Here is a 25,748-nt window from a genome sequence, read left to right as displayed (position 1 = left end):
TCATTGGCCATCAAGAACATTATTTTTGGTTGCAGAGAAATCAATTCACCAAGCCTGCCCATACACACCTGGCCTCTGCATCTACCAGTTCCCTGCACATTCACCAGGCCCTCTCGTCATCTTGGCCCTTCCACATACCAGGGCCTCTCCATTCACACCAAGATCCTCCACATGCCTAAGCGTTTTCCACACCGTGCACCTTTTACACTTAACAAACTCCCTTTATACATCAGTCTCCTCCCCATATTGGCTCCTTTGTAGATATGCCAGCTCCCTACACGTCAAGTCCACTCACTGGAGGAGGGTGGAGTCTTCAGTAGGTGGCAAAGGGCAGATGTGCAAAATCTGTTAAAACACTTTATAATTATGGAGCATATGAATGACCAGTCTACTAATAGAAATAAAGCTACATAAGTGAGAGACGACATGGATCCAGGGAAAGGAGGTCACGTAAAACAAAATTTGTAGACATGCGAGAGGCTAAGCTCTGTGTTAAATGGAAGTATGGTGGATTTTGTGATTCTAGACTGCCAGGGAGCATTTGATACTGTCCCACACAAGAGGCCCATAAAGACTCTTTAGGCAAGATCAAGGAGAAGAAACCTTCAATGGATAGAGAAACCACTGGTCTTCTTGATCCTAAAGCTAGAGAAACTGTATATCTGAATGTATCCAAAGATAGTACAGAAAGAAAATTATTTCAACTTACAATGGAACCTAGACAAACCTTAAAGTGGGCATGATGCAAAAAGAGTATAATGAAGATTGGGTATAGTGAAAGTAGGTCTTGAAGATGATACTACCAGGCAAGAATAAGCTGCGTAACTGTATATATGAATGATTTTGGATTTGACACTATACCTGTCAATAGAGCTAAACACCTTCAGAGGATTGTAAAGGAGACAAACTCCTGTAGGCAGATGGATAAGAAAATGCTCAGCAAACTGTGAAGCACTTAGAAGGCCAACAGTGGAATGTTTGGTCACTCCAATCAAAAAGAGGCATAAAGAAATTATAAAGATCCACAAGAGGGTAACAAAACTGATACCAGAAAAGAGTGCTGAATTACACTTAAAAGAGGTTAGAGGCTACAGATCTACCCACCATGAGTTAGGGAAGAGTAAGGGTGAGTATCACAAACATTAACCAAAGATTAATCATATTTCCCTAGCTTTTGATTTATACTAATTTTCGTTTCTGAAATATTGTCGTTTCAGATCTTTTATTCTATTGTGGAATAAAGTGGTGACCCCCTATGCATGTAAGAGTTCCCACACCCACACAGGAATTTCTGGAAATGCAGCAATTCCTTTTACACACATTTCCTGAACGTATTAAGCTTTATTCACATGACGTCAAGAGTCTACCCTATACATCAAGTTTGGCCATTAACCATGTCCTGTACACCTATATACCCTAATGCAACAAGACCATTATCCTCTCCTCACACCACCAGATCCCTCCAGACATGAAAACAAATCCAGGTTATCCAGCCCCTATGCACGCCATATTCCTTCACTTCATACTATAAAAAGCATTAGCTATTCAGGAAACCATTGTTGTCCAGCCATGGACCACTTGCGTACCCCATGATTTTTTTAGTGGTTTACAAAGATAACTTCTTAAAATTTAAAAATGAGCAATTTTGTGTACGTGATTCAAATCCAAATGGTACTGTGGTCGAAATGGAAAAGGAAGCATGTGTGATTGACCATTTTTTATTTTTTTAACTTTCCGAAATGGGATTCACTGGTGTACAATAATGAGACTTTCTAAGATGTTTCAGTTTTCCTGTGGATCAAGAGGAGTGAAAAATGGGGTGTTTATCATTCACATTGTCCCTTTCGCAAGGGGTCAAACGAAATTTAAAGACTAAAGTACTTCCATAAGAGCCATTGTTATCGAAAGATGATGGAGGTACATGTGGCAACCCGCAACGTGACTGCGCATGCTCAGTACTTCAGTAGGTTAACAACAAGCTGAAAGGTGAAACGTTGAAGAACATTTTGTAAAGTAACCAGCTTGCAGAACGCTTAAGCTAATAGAAAAAAATGTGTACGGAAAATGAGATCAAACTTGGTTTTATGTGATTACGTGTTTCAAAGCCAAAATAAGAATGGCCAAGAATTTAGTAGGGAATTGTTATATCAACCAACTGATGGTTTCCATCCGAAATATATGTACCAGAGGTAATATATATTTATTTTTTTTCGCAGTCTAACTTGCATAAAGTGTTCTAACCCTGTGACTTGGCGGTGTAGCTGACATTGAAAGTGTGAAGGACAGAGAAGCTGAAAATATAATTTCCCACCATCACCTGCGTCTCTTGACAGACCCAACTACCTCTCGCCCCCCATCATGTTCCACCTCAAGTCATTAAGGTAATTATTAGTGTCTCTCAGTTGGTGGGGACATACACATCTTGATATTCTACAGAGGACTGAGCCTATTTCATGAATGCTGTAGTTATATATATATATATATATATATATATATATATACGAATAAAGTGTATGTGAACGCGCACCTTCATATAACATACAAAGCTCTATTAGCCAGAATAGAACCTGGGACCCTTTGTGCAAGAGGCAGGCATGTAACCGTTAGGATAAGGAACTGTATCACAGGAAACAACTATTCGAAATTCTAAGTATTCGAATACCCTTCGTCTCACTATGGTGAGCAACGGGGTCTATTCGGAAACAACCGATAGACCCCGTTGCTCACCATTGTGAGACGAAGGGTATTCGAGTACTTAGTATTTCGAATAGTTGTTTCTTATTATACAGTCCTTTAGCCTAGCGCTTAGCATGCCTACCTCTTGCACAAGGGGTCCCAGGTTCGATCCTGGCTGATGGAGCTTTGTATGATATATATATATATATATATATATATGTGTGTGTGTGTATCAATTATGAGATTTTAATGTTAAAATGAGCCACTCAGCTACAATGGGGGCAAGACTCTTACCCTAATTCCTTCAGTAGTAAAGATATTCTCCTATAATTATTTCCAGTTATCTTACATTCATTTTGCAAATTGAGAGCGACTTAAAGAAATAACTGACTACACTATCATACTATGAAAAAAATGCCCCGACACGTTTCATTTCATGTAAAAATGTTCAATAATTGCCTGTTTCAGCCGACATGCCAACGCCTTTGGTTCTTTAAGTTTGGATATCTATGTTAATTATGACGCTCAGTGTCGTGTTAGCAAACCATAAGGTTTCAAGAGGCGTTCCCTCGGCGCCATTTTTTTTTCATCGCCTTTAGTTTCTTAGCCTTGCTCTTCACACATGCTCTCGGCCTTTTCTAACTTGCCTTGTGCCATCTCTCCAGCCACATTGGGGCCATGTTATCGTACCGGATCCTTTCAGGTCCAAGTTATCGTACCACTCAGGTCAAAATTATTGTATTTAGGACAAAAGTATCGTACAATGATTTTTTTTCCATCTTCTGAGGATGGTGTATAATGACTGTATTATAGTGTTTTGATGAGGATGAGACACACATTATCTTGTGCTTTTCCACTGTTTTCCTACAACTTAATGACTGTTAACTGAGCAGTTAGTTAAATATTACAGTTGCTGCGACAAAGACACTATGGGTCTTTCTTTCAAGGTCTTAACCCAGGAAACTGTTTTTGTATTTCTGTTCACGTCTTGGTAGGATTTTACCTTCACTGCACCATAGATCCTTCACACCTCTCTCTCTCTCCACTCCCTTCTGCTTATCAAACTGTTATCAGACATGATGGATGAACGACAGTAGAATAACTGTAAATCATTCTTCTCTTACTACCAATATACTTGTGCGAGACCAAAGTTTGTATATATATCATTTGATACATACGTAGCAGGTACAACTATTTCTATTATTCTCATTATTTAGTATTTTTCCTCATCTTTTATTTTTCTTCTCACAAAAAATGATAGAAAATGATATAAAAAAAATGTCCAGAGGCCAAAAATAATAATATCGTACGTCAGACAACGTTGATGATCTTCCAGGACCCCAGAGGTTCCTTGTGACGTTGTGGTCACCATACTTGGGATGATCCCATGTCCCAGGATGGCAATGAATAGTGTTGATGAAGTCTATGGCCTTTTAATTATTCCAAATACACAAACTCTCCCTAGCGCGGACTGTATTGATGGCTATGACTGCATTTCAGTGGACAATATCACTGTATTTTCCCTCCTTCCCCCCTTGACCTCGGGTCAATACACGTCAAAACGCGTTTCCTTTGCGACATGTGGTGGGCAATATTGATCAGTACGGGGCATTGTTAGCTCGCTGGGGGGCTCCTGCATGGCGGACAATATTGAGGAATATGGGGTTACTGGGGACAATACTGCTCTATAGTGTTGATCGTGCGACCGCCCTTGATGTATTGTGCTAGTTAATGTAATCTCAACTGAACTACAGTTATGTTAATTGCCCATTGCTGCTGTAAACTACCATCTTTAGCAGTTTGGTCCATTTCCTGTGTATTCTTTCGCCGTCTGACACCCCGGGAAAATTTAAGTATTATCGTAAAAGAAGGTATTATTACTATAACCATTTACTGTATATAATATTTAGGTATTTTGCGGTTAATATTACAAAAAAGGAAATTCGTTTAAAGAGGTTATCCCTTTAAGAAGTGGACCCCCCCTCCCTCCTCCGCCTTCAGAAACTGAGGTGGAGTCCTCCGCCAATGGCATCCATCCTCGGTTTTAAAACTGGGATATGATTGGCTGAGAGGGTGAAGTCGGAGGCCAATGGGCGTGTATCCTGAGGGCGTTTGTTTATAAACAGCAGCTGTGGCCATTGTGTCAGGCGGAGGATCATGGAGGAGGAACTCAAGTTTGAAATAGAATTAGAAAACATAGTTGAGAACGATGACTTCACCATCTTTAATCAGGATGACCTGCCGATGGGAGGCTTCCAGGTTATGGAGGATATTAGAAGGAAAGGGAAGCTGTGTGATGTGACGTTAAAGGTAGGCCAGAGTGGTGGTGTGGGGGGGGGGGGGTGGATGAGCCATGCGTGTTGAGCATGGGGTTAGGGTGGTCAGGGGGAGGGTCGTACTCTTAAGGGCTTTAGGGTATGACCTGGAATCCTTTAATTTGAAAAAAAAATGAGTGTTCTTATTTCTTTCTATATTTAATAAATATTTATGTTAAAAAAGATCAAGTTTGTACATTAGGATAATGGAAAACATGACTGGGATTATATGTTTTATGTATATATATGATTTTAGATATCTCAGACGTTGAAAGGGCATTGGAATTCAAGGGAATTGTGGGGTTAAGTAACGTAAGAGTCTGCAAAACACTTGGGAGTCGAAGGAATACTTGAGAACCACCAAATTCTCCGTAGAAGTTGACGTATACTTTATTTTCAAGTGATTTCTAGAAAATGGAATAGTTTTGGTCATAGGCTGCCATTGATGGACTGCATGCTTGCATGGATTCATGGGAAGACTGTTTTGATCGTTCTCAGTTGAAAAGTCATTAACGTGTTCTATTGACGTATTTCTCCCAAGAGACTAGTATGTCTCTGCATTGCGAGTAACTTTGGAGATTTGAGCGATTTTGTTCTGCATTGTTAGTGTAGTGTTTAGGTAATGTTGCAGAACATGATTTGGAGCATTGCATTTTCCCTAATATTAATTAAGGTAATAGTAATGAGGTTCTTGTACACATATTATGAAGCGTATCTTACCCTTGGTGTGTGAATCGGTATAACACCATGATCAAAGTATTTTGAGAAATGCCCTCTGGTCTGGCCTTACATTGGTAGCCTTGCTTTCGTGAGATTGTAATATACTAATTGCTTGCAACGTTTCCTGATGTATGCTATGATAAATGTCATATTTATTTCATATAACAGCAGAAATAACCATAGAGTGGGGCTACCATAGATATTCAGAAATCATTCTCACGTACATGCTTACCATCCCTGCTAGGACAACACAAGTCACACTGTTCATTTCCAAATTCATTGGACTCATCCGAGAGGATACATTTTTATCCTGTATACATCGGGTAAAAATGTAGTGTTATGTAGTGTAATAGTAAGTGAAACAGTTGTAGATGATTAATAGAATTGATGAAAACCCCACCTAGGGGCTTGATTGTTGTATATTTTGGCAGACAGTGGCATTTGGACAGTGCTCAGTCATGGGTTCGACTGGTATAAGAGATATCCCCATGATTCTGAATTCCACACAAATTCACCCGAATGCAAAATTATTGCGGTAGGAGTTAGTGAATTGAACCTATGATACTGTGGGAGATCCATTTGACCGGTGAAATATATGGTTATGCTCGCAGTTTGTTTTCCATATTTTTGTGAATTTGTTTTGCGGACTTCATCATGGTGACGTGATGCCATACTTCCCGGTATTTCTGAAGCACTAATGATTATCAAGTAAAGTGAAAAACAGTGCTTCATGGAATGGCAGAACATTATGGAAGGAAAATAAAGCAACCAAGAAATAAGTGATTTAGGCCTCAAACTTCTGATGGGATCATGTTGATTAGATCCTGGTTAGAACTACAGTCGTGTTAGAAGAAATATGAAAGATGGAATGAATGATGGAATGGAACGTGAAATAGGAGCAAGAATGATGAAACAAGGAATTCAAATTGAGATACACTGGAAATAAGAAAGTATTACTGCCATACAACACAATCTGAATACCATTGTCTGAAAATATCACAAATTCAGGTGTTTGCACATTTAAGATATCCCTCAGAATGATGCATTTTCCTGAAGGTTTCTGATTTTGTTATCATTTTCATTAAACATTTTCAGGTTGATGACCAGTGTTTCACTGCTCATCGAATTGTATTGGCAGCCGTCATACCTTATTACAATGCCATGTTTACTCATGACATGGCTGAAAGTAAGCAAAAGGAAATTACCATGCAAGGAATAGAACCTAGGTAAGACTCTTTCATTTTTTACTGAATTTTTCAAGATGTTCATTATTTTTTTCTGTACATTTTTCCTGTACTAGAAATCTACTAAGGAACAGCTTCAGTAATATAAAGCATTTCACCTTGATGATTTACTTTCCAAAATTTTTAAGTGTGCTGTGGAAAACTATAAAGTTTAAGTTGTTGAGAATGTGTGTGTTGACAAGGATATCATTGATTTCATAAGGGCTACTGTTTTCATATTAAATTTACCTCATGCTCACTTTGATTGCAGTGCACTCGAATCTTTAATCAACTTTGCCTATTCTGGAAAAGTCAAGATTGATGGTGGTAATGTACAAAGCTTATTGGTAGGCGCATCATTCCTCCAGCTCTCTAAAGTTCGGGAAGCTTGTGCAGACTTCCTCAAGCACAGGTGAGGAATTAGATTTTGATTGGTTTTAATGTAAGATGCTGATAGTACCGTCTGACTATTAAACATTCGGAGATCAAGATTGGATTTGTAAGGATGCATCAGAATCATAAAATTACTCATTTCTCTGTCCACATGTCTTCAAGATTCAAGCAATCCAAGAACTTTGTGTTAATATTTATAGTAATTAGAACCTGTCCATTATCTTATTACCTGTCATATCTGTTCAGGAATTGTGAATGTTAACTTTCTTTTTTACTGTAATAAATTCGCTCAGAACTTGCAGACCACAATAGAGGCAAAACTAACAGACTAAGGGCATTGATCATGATGCATCAATTAGAAAAATAATTTATGTCCCTTAAAAGTAGTTTTCTCTTTGTTTCATTAACTCACTGGTATATAAGTGTTAATTACAAATCTTCATAGTTTTAAATTGTTTGAAAAATTCTTATGGCCTAACCTGCACTGCCTTGATTATGGTGCTAACTTTTATTTATTTTTCAGGTTGCACCCACACAATGTCCTTGGTATTAGAGCATTTGCTGACACCTTGGCTTGTTGGTCTTTAGTAGAAGCAACTAATCGTTACCTTCAGAAACACTTTGTGGATGTCTCCATGTCTGAGGAATTCCTGAATCTCTGCTTCTCAGATGTGAGAGAAATTATCTCTCGTGATGAACTGAATGTTCAGAGTGAGGAAAGTGTAAGTTAACATTATATTTTTTCTTGCCGTTTGGGTTATGCTTTTTCTGTTTGCTGTTGCTGAATTTGTTGAAATTATACCTGTATTAATCAAAGAATGTTCATCTGTACAGCACTGTAGAGTATGCAAAACCTGAAACACTGGTTTCAACAAATATTCTTGTGTTCTTGCATACTTTGCAACCCCATGTATTTATGATGCTCTTTGCACAATTGCTTTTTCTTTGATTTACCCCTTCGTATTATGCGTGTTCACAATTTTTTTAACCTTACAGTTGATCTGTAAGGTTGAAATAGTAACTGATAAAAGTTGTTTTCTTTTCTTTCTTTCATACTATTCGCCATTTCCCGCATTAGCGAGGTAGCATTAAGAACAGGGGACTGAGCCTTTGAGGGATTATCCTCACCTGGCCCCCTTCTCTGTTCCTTCTTTTGGAAAATTAAAAAAAACGAGAGGGGAGGATTTCCAGCCCACCCCGCTGTCTCCCCTTTTAGTCGCCTTTTACAACACGCAGGGAATATGTGGGAAGTATTCTTTCTCCCCTATCCCGAGGGATAAAAAGTTGTTTTATCATATGAAAATATGAATGACATAACTTTAGACATAAGGACTCATGCACATGAAATTGGTAAGACAGCTGATTACTTTCTTAACAAGATTTTGATTTTGAGTTCATCCTTGTGGAGTAGAGATGAACTATTTTACTACCCTTGGTATCCACGTCTGTGTGTGCGTGTGTATGCATACCATGGTTATATGATCATTTTATGTTTGTCTCAACTACTATATGACGCATGATCTTGTAACTTTATTTATTGATTCAACTTTATGTGTGCTTTAAGGTCTTCCCCAAAAGCAGTGTGTTCCAACCCCCATCTCTCTCAGTAAAGGAATTGGTTAAGCATTAGGTCCAGTATCATCTGCATCGATTTTAGAGATGATTTTGTTCCCATGCAAAATTTCAGTGGCTTGGATTTTGAGGTTTTAGCCAGATTTGTAGATGACATTGTTTCAGTACAATAACTTTCAATTGTACAAAAGGGATTTCATGATGATATAGCAAGTGTGTTTTCTATACAGTGAGGAAGCTCCCTCTCGATTTAAAGGTCAGAAGGTCAAGGGACGGGTCACTGCCCAACTTGTTACCTCTTAATTTTCCCCACAATAACCTCATTTCAACAAGATGGATTTCATTTAGACTTGTCACTTGTGTTCCTCTTGGGAGAGGGTAGGTTCCAGTTGGTTTTGAGATCATTGGAACAACCACCATTGCATTTCATGTTTCAACACTACCACCAACTCTTGGACCACAACAACTGATCCCACAAAGCATCTACAACTGGTCTGCCAACACCAGTGTCACCACTTCCACCATATTTGCCAGTCCCTTTCCCATCTCATCATCATCTACCTGAGCCCTCAACTCTACCATCACCTTTTCCACCTCTTCAACAACTATTACCACCACTCCTATCACCATCTCTGCCATCCTTTGCCTCCACCCATATTGCCACGACCACATCTTCCACTGTCTGTGCTACCCTCTCTCCACCATTGCTGCATCCATCCCCTTTGCCACCACTCTATAATCATCCGTGACACCCTCACTGCCACTCATTTTGCCACCCCTGTTGCAGCCACTACCACTACCCTTATTCTTGCCACCATTCTTCCAGTCTCTGCGACTACCCACACAACCACCAATTCCAGCTTTTCTGTGATACCCTTACAACCACCTGTGTCGTCATCTCAGCCACCTCCACTACCACCATTTCTGACACACCACTATTGCCACTTTGCCAGCCTTCTCCCTTAGGAAATGTAGTGTCAGGAACAAACAAACTAGAGCACACATTAACTCTCATGCTTAATATACTGAAAGTCACAGCTCCCATCCAGGGCCAGTATACCATAGACTATTCCATGGTTTACCTTGACTGATTCATATGCCATAAGTAAGCCCATTGGTTAAGCAGTTCCTCCACAGTATACCACATTGATCCAGTTCACTTCATACCATGGCTGCCTTTTACTGTCCAAAGTGTTCAGGCTTCAGTACCCCAAAGCCTTCTTCAATTCTTCCTTTCGATCTCCTTCGTCTTGCCCTCCCCCTGGCTCCGTTCACTTTTGATATGTAGTTATTCTTAAGCCTTTCTTCTCATCTGCTCTGTACCATTCCAGTACACCATGGTCAGCTTTCCCAATCAGACCACATTTGCTTTTACACCTCACTTGTACATTGTTATTCTTTGGACAGTCATGTAAGATTTTTTATTTTCAGTAAGTAAGACATGTTTTGTTGAAGGTTGCAGGTCAAAGTTAGGTTATTTTCAGTTATTTAGGGCTTTATTTTGCTAAAGTTTACAGTTCAGATTCAAACAAATGTTATCAGGGATGCATCTTGCAGCTGCTTCCCATGGTTTTTGTGTGGAGACTAGCCATTCTAGAATGAAGTTATGATACCTCATCCTGTCTTCTAATAGCTAAGCCGTAGAATTTCCTTCCTCCTTACATTCTTTTTATTTCACTTTTTTCTTTTCGTCCAAAGTGATTGATCCTTAATTGGTTCTTGTTTTTACTTGTGCCATGTTGGCCTCTATGGAAAAGATGTGTTTTTTCTTACTTTTGACATCCATAATTCCATATTTTAAACAGGTGTTTGAGGCAGTCATGGCTTGGACAAAGCGAGACCTTGATCAGCGAGGTGACAACTTGCCAGAGTTGTTGACTAAAGTGCGTATGCCACTGCTAACACCACAGTACCTGACAGACTGTGTAGCCACAGAAAATTTAATTCGATCATCGCACGAGTGCAGGTAGGTACTAGCTTTTTAGAATTCATCAAGTGATTACTATGTAATTCTTATCTACAGTGAATATATGTCATATATGTTTTCCTTTTCACAATAGTATTTATGTCACAGTGACATCATTATCTGTTTATCAGATAACAAAGCATTATTCGTAAATGCCTTTTTCATATTGATGTGAGAAAATATGGCCTTGATCTGTTCTTGGCACTACTTTCCTGATGTGGGAAACAATGAACAAGTATGAAAAAAGATGTCAGCCTATGCTGTCCTACTGTGGTTGCAGGAAGACATATTGGACATAGATTAAATGGCTTAGTAGAAGGATTGACTTCATTATCGTGCATCACTTTCCTTCTCTACATTTTGGCAACTCATTTGCTAAGGATGCACTTGATAAATGCATTGAGGGTGCTTTGTGGTCCTTACCTCTTTGTGATGATGAGATAAATGTTTTCCATATTTTATTTTGAATAGAGAAAGAGCACATTCACCAGCAAGGAGATTAATTAGTTTTATTTCTACACAGAGATTTATTAGATGAAGCCAAAGACTATCACCTCATGCCAGAGCGGCGACCATTACTGCAGAGCTTCCGCACAAGGCCACGGTGCTGTAACGATATTGTAGGACTCATATATGCTGTTGGTGGCTTAACAAAGTCAGGTAAGAATTGTGTTACTCTAATGATACATGTGGATAAGAAAATATAAGTCTTTTATTTGGATAAAACAAATTGAATGTGATTTTCATAAAACATTTAAAAAGTTCATGGGAGTTGACAGGAAAATTGTATAAGTACTTGTACAAATATTATTTGGGGACCATTGGTTCCCGTGATTAAGCACATAAATGATTACGTTTACAATTTATTGTTATTCGCTTCAAATTTATTTCGGATTTCTCTGCCAGAGGAAACATAATGAAATATTTTCTATTATCATTTCAAGAATAGAAACCTTTCAGTTTGTTATATTCCAGTATTTATACAAAAAGTTCTTTGGTCAGAAAATATCCTGGGGTATTATTACCTGCTTCTTTTTTGTTCATTTATGTTCTGATAATAGATATGCTTCAAAACCTCAGTGTAGGGCCTATTTCTCATGGTAAGTATAATTCTGGAGTTCAGAAATTGTTTTAGGGATATTAACTCCGGTAATTATTTAAATACATCAGAATATTTCATGATGATTCGCTTCATTATTATTTCTTGTCCAGTTGGTCAGAGGAGGCATCATGAAATATTTTGCATGATATTTTTAAGTATAAAAGCATTTCATTATGTTTTGTTCCAGTTTTGGAACAAAAAGTTTTTGTCATCTGAAAAATACTTAGAGCTTTTATTTATGTTCAGAAAATATACGTGTTCAAGGCCTTAATATATGGCATATTTTTCATTTTGAATAAGACTTTGGGGCTGAGAAGAGATAGGGTGGAGAGCGGTGGGGTAACCTTTTAAATTTTTCTAACCTTCCTCTATCCATGCTTAAAGAGATGTATCAAACATATTTAACTTTTTTTTCAGGAGATTCATTAAGCACAGTTGAAGTTTATAATCCCATTGTTGGTAGATGGCAAATGGCAGAAAGTATGTCAATGCTTCGGTCACGGGTTGGAGTCGTGGTGATGAAGAAGAAACTTTATGCCATTGGTGGTTACAATGGCTTAGACAGACTAGCAACTGTAGAGGTTTTTGATCCAGTGAGCAAATGTTGGAGTAAAGTGTGCCCAATGAATTGTAAACGAAGGTAAGGTTACAGTGCTTTGCTTTTTTACCTTCAAGTAGAGAATTGATGTATCTATGAATTTAAGACATTTCTCTCATATAGAGTTGTGCCTTTGATAGAATTGTCTCTTAAATAATGTGATTACTGCACATGTTAGAACATTTGTCAAGTCTTAAGCCTTAGATAATGACCAGTCTTAAATTTTTCAAGCGTCTAAATTTGTATTACATTGCACATTACAGGTATGTGACCGCATTATAAAAATGTAGATTAATGTATGACTTTTTTACAAGTGATTCTGCTTTTTTGAGGTACAAAGGCTTCATTTGAACATTTGCAGTCATGGATAATGTACTGAAAACATTGCTTACCATCCAAAGTCCAAATTTTTTGTGGTTTGCTGAAGAATCCTTCCTTCAAGATTCTCAAAATAAAATCATCACTTTTAATGCAATTTAAATAATGAATTTCACATCAGCTTTGATCATGGCAAATATCAGACTTACTCATTTTACCATAACCACTTTATATGTCTTGGTTAAACCCCCTGACAGCCTTTCATCTCCACTTACCACATCGATCCAGTTCACAGTTTCCTATCACTGTCCTGAATCTTCAGGTTCTGTTTTCCCAAAGCCTATGCCACCCCATCATTTCTTTTCCTTTTCCTTTTCATATGTGTAGATCTTCTTAGTTCTTAGTTACTCTTTCATTGCTCATCCTTTCCATATGTCTGAACCACTTCAGCACACCCTGATCATCTCTTTCAGTCTTATGGGAGTTACAACTATACCCTTCTCTTGCACTGTCATTCTTTTCATGGTCAACCCACCTTACACCACATGTCCACAGGCATTTCATATCCAACATGTCTGCCCTCTTATGTTCTTTTGAATTCAGAGTCCAAGAATCACAGTCATATAAGGGTCAGAGTCTCTTGGATATGTTTTTTCATAGGGTTTCGTTAAAGAACTCCCACATAATATTTCATGCTGTAAAATAGGGTTGTATGAATGTGCAAAAGATGACACTGAATTTATCATACTTGATGTCATGATATGTGTTAATGCAGATTGTTTATGTTGCTCCTAAAAAGATGACACTGAATATGGAGAAGTCAAAACCCTCACTAAATTCTATATGTCAATTCAGAATGTTGATTTTGCTTTCTGTAAAGAAAATTTTGATTGCAGTGCTGTTGGTGCTGCAGTTCTAAATGATCACCTCTATGTGTGTGGTGGCTATGATGGTGTGGCATCGCTTAACACAGTGGAGTGCTACAATAGTGAAACCAATAAGTGGCTAATGGTTACGTCTATGACCAAACATCGCAGTGCAGCAGGAGTGGTTGCTTTTGATGGCCATGTATATGCTATTGGAGGTCATGATGGCCTCTCTATATTTGACTCAGTAAGTATTGAATGATATAACAGAGGTATGGTTTTCTGTATAATTGATAAAGATTGTAGGAGAGTGATGCTTAAGAGTTTTGTCATGGGAGGAGTAATGTGGTTTAAGTGTTGTTTTGATGTACTAAATGACAGCCAGAGATTGGATTAGTTACTGATGCACTCTCTCCAAATTGGGAAAGGCAGTCAGATATAAAAAGAAAAAAGCTGATATATGAATGGTTATAGACATCCACTTTTCTTATTTTATAGGTTGAGCGTTATGATCCGACAACAGGCCAGTGGACTCTTGTTACTCCAATGCTAAGCAAACGTTGTCGCCTTGGTGCAGCTACGCTTGATGGAAAGTTGTATGTATGTGGTGGTTATGATGGTTCAACGTTTTTAAGAACTGTGGAGGTATACGATCCCATCACTAGCAGGTTAGTTCTCTGCACTTGAAATAGCAATGTAGTTGCACTGTATATTTTTGAAAATGTAGCGTATGTTCTAACATAATAGGTGCACCCTAGATAAGATTCTTTTTTTCTGAGTTCTAAACTCAACTTGATACCTATACTCTCATCCAGGCAGTAAAATGCCTAAAACAAGTTTCATTTCTGATTCATTATCGCTAACAACCCAAAAGTGTAAAGTTCGTATCCGGCATATTTGTTTATTTGTGCTGATGGCCAAAAGTCTTTGGGATTGATCTGTAATCCCCTAGTAAGACTTAAAGAAAGAATCCTAAACAATCTGTGATGGAGCTCACTTTTAATTTTGTCACTTCTTCATGCACAACTTTCCTCTTTTGTTGGACTTTACCCAGAACAGCGCCTGTTTATTAGTTATCGATTATGCCATCATAGAGGAGATGAGATTCAGCTTGCAAAAGTATCTGTAAAATTTATGCGTGGGTGTTGGTATTATGGGACTTTAGAGGAATTCAGCCTTTAAATGGCAGCTAACATTACATGGAAAGCAGCTGCCAACAACAATTTATGAGCAGACTTTTCTTGCTTCTGTTTAAATATCCAGCAGACTCATTGTACCATTAGTATCCTATAGAGGTCTCCTCTGTCATGGGGAAGGCACAGGAAAAAGTTCTTTTCTCCTCAGTATTCTCTTCGACCACTGTTGTAAGTGCACAGCTATCCACTTGAACGTTGTGTGTACACATAAACCTTGTGGAAACTGTAGATTGTTTGATAACCCAAGTTATTGGGAAGAACTATTTTGTATCAGTTGGTGAGGAAAGTGAAGAAGATTAGAATGAGAAATACAAAGAAATAAACAATTTACTGAGTGATTTTAGCAGGCTTACATAAGAAGGGAGGCTTGCATAAATGTGCAAAGATAACTTTTCACTCATAGTGCATCCTCGTGCAAGCAAAGTCCAGTAACACTCTCTCTTACCTTTTGATGCATGTAGTAGTTTATCTTTTATGACGCTTAAAGTAAAAGTAAACACAAATCACTTTGGGTTGTATAAGAAAGATGTGTCTTGTTCTTCAGAATTACTCTGTTATTATTGTAAAGAGGTGTAGACCTCTTTATATCCAACTTTTTTTAAGTATTTAGTTCCTGAGTTATAGATGGATAGATGGCTGATGTTGACACCAATTTGCAGAAGTACCAAAGGTGATTAGCACAAGAGGAACTGTTTTTGCAGAGAGTGGGTTCATGATTTTAAGGATTGAATTTGTGTTGTGCTGTATCATGAGTAACTTATGCTTTTGGTTTTATTCATTATGACATTTCATCAGAATCATTATTTTCTAAATCTGTGATCATTCCACCAAATCTTGTTATTGTCTTTCCCTTTCCAGGAATTTTTACCCTGAGGTTATCACATTAAACTCCTTCTTTGAACACACATGGTTTTTTTCTGGGTACATTTTAAAGAATAGCGGGTGCTCATGATCCTTGCTTTGTATCTCAAGTCTTTTTATATATATCACTAAATGGGTCGCTTCCTCCTCCTTTGGTTAGCAGAGGATATACTGTTGACAGTAACAGCATTATACAAAAAACACTTACTGTGTCTAGAAAAGTTTTTTATCTGAATAATTGCTTCTCGCTATAAATTTTTTCCTCCATGGTTCACTAATTGGTTTCCAAAATAGGTAGGTGTTCCAAGGAGGGAGTGAATAAATTAAATGTTTGCCGTTCTCTTGTTGACTACTCTGAGCTGTTTTCTTTAATGAAGGTGATTGAAAGGTCCTAGGCAGTGTAAAGTTGGAGTCTTTAGGACCCTGTTGGAAGTAATATTTGCCTCAGAACAAACATCTACATATAAGCAGTTTTTCTATTGCCACATTCTGGGTACAGAGTGTCATCTTTTCAACCTTCCTCTTTTTCATTATTTTCTTCATGATATAGTATCTGTGTTCATTTCTCTGTCCTGTTTTTTTCTCTTTTTATACCAGTCCCTCTAACTCCGTCCTCTCATTCTTGTATTCCCTAGCACTTTACACATAATATTTCAATCACATAGGGTACCTCTGCAAGTACAAGTGTTCATCATCATGATTTAGCATTTAGTACTTTGGGACACCAATGAGAAGGAGATTCATATCATTGATTTCCTTTTCAGATGGTCTTTTATCGCACCTATGAACGTAACGCGCAGTAGAGTTGCACTTGTGGCTAATATGGGTCGCTTATATGCCATTGGTGGTTATGATGGTGTATCTAATCTGTCCACAGTCGAAGTTTACAATCCAGAACAAGACCAGTGGGAATTCATTACATCAATGTGTGCACATGAGGGTGGGGTAGGGGTGGGGGTCATTCCTCCCCCCTGAGTTGTGATACTAATTTTAGTTTAAGTTAAAGGAATGCTTCCAAATGTGAACCCCTTTCTCCTTTGCTTTATACATTTTAGGATAAGAGTAAGATTTTTTTTTTAAGAATATTTGAAAACTACATTTTTGTGCTTGACGTTAGTTAACTCTTAAGGACATCATCTTACTCTGCATACAGTTGAACCATCCATCAACGTGAAGTTTGAATTGTGATAACATAATACCCACAAAACTACTCCCAGACAACTGGCTTCTTGGTAGCTAGGTAAGCTCTTCAAACCATTATACTACTCCCAGACACCTGGCTTCTTGATAGCTAGGTAAACTTTTTAAACAAAGTATCCCAGTGATCATCAAATCACAAGAAAAATTACTACACTTGCTCTAGGCTTCTCGTACATGCTCTTGCAGAATTAACCAGCCCATCGTCTGGCTTAACATCTGCATGGAATCCTCTGTTGTTTAACTGTTGAGGGAAAAAATTTCTGTTGCTTTGTATGATTTTTAGGATCCACCCCGATACTTAATTTGATTTTTGCCATGATCAAAGCTGATGTGAAGTTCATTATTCAAATTGCATTAAAAGTGAGGATTTTAGTTTGAGAATCTTGAAGGAAGGATTCTTTAGCAAGCCACAAAAAATTTGGAATAGCGTTCTGCATTTGGTTAGAAAGATAGAGGATTGACATCACCACACTGTTAGCTACATGAATTTTTATCCAAGATCAAAAGCTTTTCACTCTGCTGTGATCTGAAAATCCTACCTTCTGATACAAACAAAGTCAGTGGTACTGCAAATCTCTGCATAGCTGGATATTTGTGAAATAGAATGTATATAGGCTCCTTATACCTAGAGTTTCAGTCTCTTGACATCTAAACAGTAGACTACATTAGTCATCAACAGTTATTCATGTCTTCCACACCTTCAAGTTGAACAGCAGCATTACATGATTTGAGTCTTATAGGCTAAAGAGTGTGAATAGCTAAAGTAGGCATCCGGGCTGATCTGCACCGCAATTAGATAGTGGGGAAATATTAGCATTCTAATCACAAATGGGATAGTCAGCTGCAAAGTGACATTCACAAACACATTGGGAAATTAGTATCCATAACTTAGTTGATTTTTTCTTTCTTTTTGTGGTGGTGGTGATTGGGGGTGCTCCATGGTGACAGTATCTGCCAGTATTTGAGCTGAACCAGTTCCACAGCCAGCAACAGTTTCTAGCAAGCAATGTTGATAACTGATTGTCAAATATGGTATGTTGACCAGGCTTTAGAGTTCTCTGATTAACAATATTCAGAACTTCTTTAGGGCTTTAGAATTCTCATGTAAGAGCCATAGTATGGCTTAACTTCAACAAGCTGTCCTGCATAAGCATAAGCAGCCCACACTTTGAAGCCAAACCTTATTGGCTTGCCTCTGTTGAAAATTCATCTCCGGGCTTCCCATATTTGGGAATTTTGATCTCATTATCACTGTAGAATTCTTCTTGACAGTTAGGTTGGCTGACTTCGTTTAGGTGCCTGAACACAATGTGGACCTGAAATACAAAAAGATACATTACAGTTATAAATTGAATGGCTTGCAAGTAGAAGCAGTACAATTTATGTGCATGAAATAATTCATTTGCTATAAATACCTTGTAGAACATATTCTGTGTCATCTGCATATTGTCAGCAGAGTGCAGGCATCTCGTGATTTGTTCTAATGTGTCTTTTCGGATGCTTTTTTTGCATAAGACAATTGAGGACATTGGGAAATTCTGCCAAATTTATTTCTGAGAAGAAAGTTTATTATAACCAGACAGTACAAGGAAGGCTAGGAATGTTTTCAAGTTCTGATGCTTTGTGATTACTCAGCCGTGACTTCTGTGCTGCATAAAACAAGCTTGTTGACAAGTCTTCAAAATTTAATCATTTGTCAAAAATAGCCAGTGGTTTTTATATGTATTTTTCATTTTGTTTGATTCATCACTAACTCTTTGTATATAATCTCCTTCATTGGTCTTGACATTGTTGAGAAATGAAAAAGAACATAATTTCATTTACACTTCATTTGTGAGTTTCATAGTCTTTCATATAGAAACATCTACAGTTCTGCCTGTAGTCATATTGGTTGCAAATCCTGCAGCAAACGTTGGTATCCTATGCAACATCTATGACACTGTATTCAGTTATACAGGTAGCATTAGTAGAGTGTATATACTGCAGCAAACTATTTGTAAAACAAGTGTCCCAATTTAAGACCTTGCTCACTCAAAGGGAGTGTAATTTTAACTGAGTGATGTACATAGCATGTCTATCCCCATGGTAACTGGGTTTTAGGCAGCAAGTACACTTAACCAACAAAGACTTGGTAATTGTCTTAGATATTTTAACAACCACTGGCAGTTGGATTGTTATGTGTTGCGTTAGCAGTTTAATGGTCTGTATTCATGCTTGTCATCCTTAGACTCTAGTTTTCATGGGTTTATGCATCCCTTCAGTCAGTACCATGTATTTTTGGAAAAACTGGTTTGACGTTCTGAAAAGTGAATTTTTCAGAAGCCAAGCCTCCCTCCAGCTTGACTCGTTAACATGTTTCAAAATTTTTACTGGTTACCTCTAAGCATCTGCACCTTCATGACAAATAAAACACACATACAGTAATATGAGTTGGTATTATGCCAGGTACCAGATGATCAGTAGAAATATACATTGAATTTCCAGCCTTGCTGCACAGGCTACCAAAGAATAATCATTGCTAATTTTCATTGTCAGTCCTTTTGTATTCTCATTGGAAATACTTTGGGCTTTTTACAGTTCGGTCATTGCCTGTATATATCTCTTTCATGGTTTACCCTTGGCCAGTACCTGCAGGCATATCATCATTGGCTCTCTCCACCAGTATACTTATTTCTTGTATGGCTTAGCCATCTAGGAAGGCCTTCAGCTATATTTCTTCTATAATTTTATTATGTGTTACTGAATATTATGCTAAATTCCCTCTTCTCCCATATTGTTTGCCATTTCCTGTATAAGTGAGGTAGCACCAGGAAGAGATGAAGACAGGGCCTCATTCACTTGCTCATTCACTTGCATCAGTCCTCTAGCTGTCATGTTTAATGCACTGAAAATACTAACCATAGTTCTATCAGAGGGAAGACCCTTTAACTTATAGTTTATAGTGAAAATGCATGTATGAATTAGTAACTCAGAATACAAAATTTTAGGGGTTAGCTATTTCTGATGTTAAAGCTCTTAGGCAGAAAGAGCTTTGATTACCACCATGTCATATCAGACGTTTGTGTTGGTGATGTATTTGTGATATCCAGAAGCCTTTCGAGGAAAATTCAGTTGATAATTTGCTGTTAGGTTTTCTCAGCAAAAATTTCAAAAATGGCTACTGGTTTTTGAAAGCTTATGTTTCCCCATACATACTTATTGTTTCTCATATTAGCAAGGTAGCAACTGAAACAGATGAAGAAATGGTCTCATTCACTCACATCCATTGTCTAACTGTTGTGTGTGATGCATCAAAACCATGGACTTATCCACAAGGCCTTACAGACCTTCTAGGATTTCCATGGCCACTTTACATGCCCTGTTTAAGTCCAATGGCATTACTTCACCCCATATATGCCACATCACCCCCATTCATTCTATCCCGTGCATACCTTACTCTCACGTACATGTTCAGGTCCCAAGCACTCAAAACCTTTTTCACTCCATCCTTCCATCTTCAGTTGAGTCTTTCCCTTCCCTTTTTTCCCTCCATCTTTGACATACACATCATTTTTTTTTTAACCTCTCCTCATTCATTCTCTCCATATGACCAGACCATTGCAGGACACCTTTAGCTTTCTCAATCATACTCTTCACATTACCATACCCTTCTCTCACCCTATCATATCTTACTCGAGCGACTCTCTTCACATCATGTATTGTCCTCAGAAATTTAATTTCAAACACGTTCACCCTGTTCCTAACTTTCTCATGTAGAGCCCATGCCTCACATGACACTGTCCAGGCCACAATTGGTATTTGAAAATTTTTATTCATAGAGTCTTAGAAAGCTGTTGGATGGTATGCTTTTACACAAGTATCATGAATATTTGCTTTGAAATATGTTGGGTTTATCATAGCAGTGATGCTGATTTGTGAGGGGCTCAGAATATACTATTAATTATTCGTTCTTGATATGGTTCACATTAACCTACAACCAGTAGCCAGTTGCTTTGGGGTAGTTTGGTAATTTTTTTTGCACTTTGGGTTTCTTTCCATGTCATTGTATTACTTGATTGACAGTTGATGTCAGACTTAAGCCATGACATGTTGCACCTGTTAAACAGCAGAAATAAGTCCTTACTAATGTGAAGAAAATTTTTGTACCACATTTTTTACTTGTAAATCTATCGCCATTTTCACTGTAATAGAATCGCATAAACAGTTAGTGTCATTAGGCATTTTTCATGTTTTTGGTTAGGCAATGGTTATTCATATTTACCTGCATGAAAACTACTTTTTTCCAAGCTTGGTGATTATCCATGTTTGTAAACAAGGTTATATATATCATTATTTATACCAACAATATATATATTATTCTGAAAGTTTGTAGTTGATTATATCTACAGCGTAGGTCAAGTCAGATTTTGTAGTTATATCACTAATGGTGCTAAAGGAGAGCAGTTTTGTTGCATTTTTCTTTGTATATTATAAATGCTGGAAGTGATTTCAATATTGTGTCTTGAAATGGACAGGGGTGGCCATGTCTCTCTTAGGTACCTTAAGAGCATCATCATACATTCTTGATTTATACGATGCAGGAAGTTATAAGTTTTAACAGTCCAGTAAACTGATTATCTAGCCCTTAAGTTTTGAATACTTTCACACAACATATTTCATTATACTCTTTGTACCTGTTTTGAAATCAGATGTTTCATTTTTATGTTAGAATTAGCACTAAGAGTTGAAATAAGTGAAACCAGCTGTCAGAACTCTGAAAAAAAGAAACTAAATCCCAATCTTCCAATTGGAAGAGCCACAAGTTCCTGAAACTTCTTCTAGAAAAGAAGTTAGCATCACTTGAAGATAAACACCAAATAAATCAGAGAAACAGGTGTGAGGTGTAGGTTTTAATTGCAAGTCAGGGGTACTAATTATAGTGCAGTTTATAAGCAGAAAGAAGGATAGATTAGTTTTTTGATACTAAAGAATTGTATGGAAAGGGAATGGGAGAGCCTGTAGAAGGAGACTGAACTGTAGATCGAGAGAGTGTGAAAGAGTATGTTGATTATTTCTGCTGTGGAATGAAGTGAAATTTTTTTTTTCTTCCACACTTCATAAGGAGAAAAGGTGATTTAGGAAATAAGCATTGAATAAACCCCCAATAAATGTGTGTCACAATACCAAGTCACAATTTCTCATTGTTCTGCTGGGCATAATATTTCTACCAGATATACTGTGATCTTCACGAATATGTGCTCAGGTATGATTCATGGATTTAGTTGGTGTCACAAGTTATTTTACTTTTTTTTTTCTTTGTTTTTTGAAGGAAGCATGTTAGATAGTCCTTTTATGTGAGAATAGCAGGACCCAGTTATGGAAACCTCACTCTTTTCAAGGAAGATAATACTGTAGTTGTAAATTTCACACAGGGCCAGCCAATTTTGCTTTTTCCCTCCCAAAAGGCAAGCATAGCAAAAAAAATTGTTCAGGTTAACTGAATAGACAAGGATATTATTGTGATTTAGAAAGTATTTGTGAGTAAAAAAGACTTGTGGTCAGTGAATTTAACTCTGTGAATCCTAAAGGGGTTCTTTCCTGTTTGTAGATTATACATGATTTGGGTTCATGCATAGACTCTTCAAAGACATACTTAATGCTCAGAATTTCCTTGTGGCTTCCTTATGAATATCAGAGCATTCTTTTACTGATGGAACAAGGCTTTGAGGTGCCCTTAACATTGACCATCTTTGGCTAAACATGAACCTTAAAAGGAAGAATTATGCTCTGTATCAGTTATGATGCTTGAGCTAGCAAAACATTTGATTATTTTTTCAACATACCTCTTTATTTAGTTTTTTCACACCTGTATAAAGTCTTGAAAAGTCTGTTTCTCTTTTCATATTGAACTGTGTGTTTTTCGTCTTCACTGTAATAGAGTTGATGGTCTGGTTAAGATTGAGATTCTTCATATTTTTCTCCATTTAAGGATCTATATGTATAAGTATTTTGCTGCCAATTTATTCATCGTATAGTTTTACAGAAACAAATTCAATGTGAATATTGTTTTGTAATTGTCGCAAGCCTTACCACAGATCCATACTGATATCAAATACCCAACTGTAACTGGTGGTGCAGGTTGCATATCTACCCACCTCTTGCACCTTGTAATTTCTCTTACCTAACCAGTCGTATCCCCATAACATTGAATCTCTCCAATGGGTCTGCTTCCTTTGTTCCTTGAAATTCTCAGGAAATTATAATTATCTTCCTCTTCTTTATCATTGCATTTTGTATGTGCAGCTATAGGAAAAATTTTCAGTTGTGATTTGTTCCTGGTCAATTTGGGTTTACTGAGGTGTTTGGGATAGAGAGATTTCCTGTCGTAACTAAAGACCTCCTACCCACATACCCTCCTTAAATTTTTTGGTTACAAGTGAAAAAGAAATACAAAAAAAAAAAAAGATTTCACAAAAGTCTGAGCTCTTTGTTAATTGAAGTGGGATCTCAGGTTGCCCAATGTTAGTATATTTGGTATTGGCTAGCATAGGAGATTCATGCCAAAATTTCATACCATCTATGGCTCTTCTGTTTTGTCTGTCTGTCTTGAGTCTCCCTCCAAAATGAATCATGTTATTTCCAATGCGATGAGAATATAGCTGAGTACTCTTGGTGGCTTTGTATAGGAAAGGGAGGCAATGCAGAGTCAAAGGAGAGAGCCAACCAATTACACCATCCTAATAAGTGATATAATCTGGCCTAGCCAGGTGGTCCCACCCATTCCATTCCCAGGCAGTACGCCATGTGCAAACACAAGACTGTCAGTAATCCCCAGTGCCTACAAGAAAATGTTTATATCCTTGTCATACCTTTTTTAGTAGAAGGAAAGCTTGTATCACAAAAAAATCCTGGTTCTTTAGGTTTTTAATTACCAGTCAAAAAGTTATATGTTGGACTTCTAGTAACAAAATAGATTATGTAAACCAATTATTTTTACATGAATAGGCATTTTTTTTATTTTCCAAATTTTTCATCTATAAATGGGAAAAGCTAAAATTTCTCAGAAAAGATTTGCTTTTGAATTCATTTTAGTTGTGTCATTTGGTTAAGTACGCTGAAGCTTTAGTGTAATTGTCATTTCACCAGTTTCCTAAAGTACTTGCCTCAATACTAATATTAGCAACAGAGTTTTAGATTATCCACTTGCTTCAATACTATTATCAGTCACAGAGTTCTAAATTAATGAGATTTGAGTCATGCAAGTTACCAAAAACCTTTTCCCTGGTTTTCTGTTGGATGTGATATCTTCCTGAAGGCAATGATGACGTATTTGTGAAGTCTGTTCGACAACTCAGAATTTTTCAATGAACGTCCGATCCACGTAGTTCGAGCTACTGTGAAGGATGCATACGCTTGCTTCCCATACATTTGGATATTATTTCAGTGCTTCACTTAGTTTCACGTTGCCAGTCCTTTTGTTGGTTAACTAGCTCGCTTCAGGACATAAATTCATTTTTGCTTGGATCAGATGTCATATAGGTGGTGTGGAGAGAGAATGATTTAGCAGTTATTTTCATTTAGGGCCATGATTGATTGGCCGTTTGGGATATAGTTACTGGAGGAGGAGGAGGAGGACAAATACTCTGAGGCTGGGGCTTCTTTAGATGAGGCCATCTGCTGTGAAAACATGGGATTGTCCAACATGCTTCCTTTGAAATTCCATAACAATAAAGAAATCAGTCACTCCAATCTGAAAGTGAAGTTTTACAGAACATTTTAGGATGTGTGATAGCACTGCATAATATCCCATGCTATAATATTGTTGCTGTTGTTTATTATTTTCAAATTGTGATTAAGGATATACCATTTATTACTTGTGAAGAGGCTTGTGTCTTCCTCACTGGGTTTGATTTAGATACAGTATTGTATGGTGGTATGAAAATTTTTATGATGTATCTGTGCCATTTTGATATTTTTATATGTACACTAGTAATTTTTTACTTAATCTAGACTGGCTGATTCCTCACTCTTTAAATTATATAATGCTTTTTAATACAGCTGTAGGTTACAATGCCTCTCAAGAATCTCATTAGGTAAGACTATGAAGTATGTACTGTATATATATATATCATAGGTTTAAATGGCCTTAATTTTATTTATGATTATTTCTGCATTATTGATGACAATAAAGAAGTGTGAGTTAGGGTTGGCAGGGTTTTGTGTATATGCTTCACAATATTGTTGACTTTCAATTCACATCATGGAAACAAGACCATTGCTGATAATGGGATTTTGCAAATGATAGTACATTCCCCAGCAATATATTTACTGTATACTGCTGACAGTCAATCAGCTAGATCACAAATTTTCTAGTAAAAAGAAAATAAAAATGCAGTGAAAACAACCGTTTTTAAGAGTTACCCTTTAAGCTCGGAAGCTTAACAACATGTAATAAATTTTGTTTCCATTATTTTGCATTTTTGATGAGAAACCATGATAGTTAGGGTAAGGATATTGCAGAGCTCTACTTAGTTGACTCGGAACATAAACATAACAGTTGTCATGCTTGCATTCCTTCTCAAACGTCAAACCCTGGTATGACAGAATGGGGTCATAGAATTCAATGATAGTAGACCTTTTCGTGTTCTTAAGACAAAAAAGCTTCAAGTATTGGTATCACAGAAATATTCAGTGACTGAGTGCCATAGTATAAGGTCATTACCTTGTGTGAGGTCATCTACCCCCGTATTAAGGTCATCATTT

General features: G+C 37.3%; 1 protein-coding gene across 1 annotated transcript; it reads left to right on the top strand.

Annotated features, from left to right (window-relative positions):
• Window positions 1–4,791: 4,791 nt before the first annotated feature.
• On the top strand, window positions 4,792–25,455 carry KLHL18 (Kelch like family member 18). The gene is made up of 10 exons (XM_071685640.1): window positions 4,792–4,986; window positions 6,807–6,937; window positions 7,206–7,346; window positions 7,851–8,049; window positions 10,705–10,865; window positions 11,389–11,525; window positions 12,385–12,607; window positions 13,780–13,996; window positions 14,248–14,417; window positions 16,571–25,455. Exons 1-10 carry the CDS (start codon window positions 4,834–4,836, stop codon window positions 16,779–16,781), a joined length of 1,743 nt encoding a protein of 580 aa, XP_071541741.1. The 5' UTR covers window positions 4,792–4,833; the 3' UTR covers window positions 16,782–25,455.
• Window positions 25,456–25,748: the final 293 nt, after the last annotated feature.

The sequence above is a fragment of the Panulirus ornatus genome, chromosome 40, assembly GCF_036320965.1.
Source record: "Panulirus ornatus isolate Po-2019 chromosome 40, ASM3632096v1, whole genome shotgun sequence".
Lineage (NCBI taxonomy): Eukaryota > Metazoa > Arthropoda > Malacostraca > Decapoda > Palinuridae > Panulirus > Panulirus ornatus.
The sequence above is the reverse complement of the archived record's forward strand: the minus strand, read 5'-3'. Positions and strand labels throughout refer to the sequence as shown.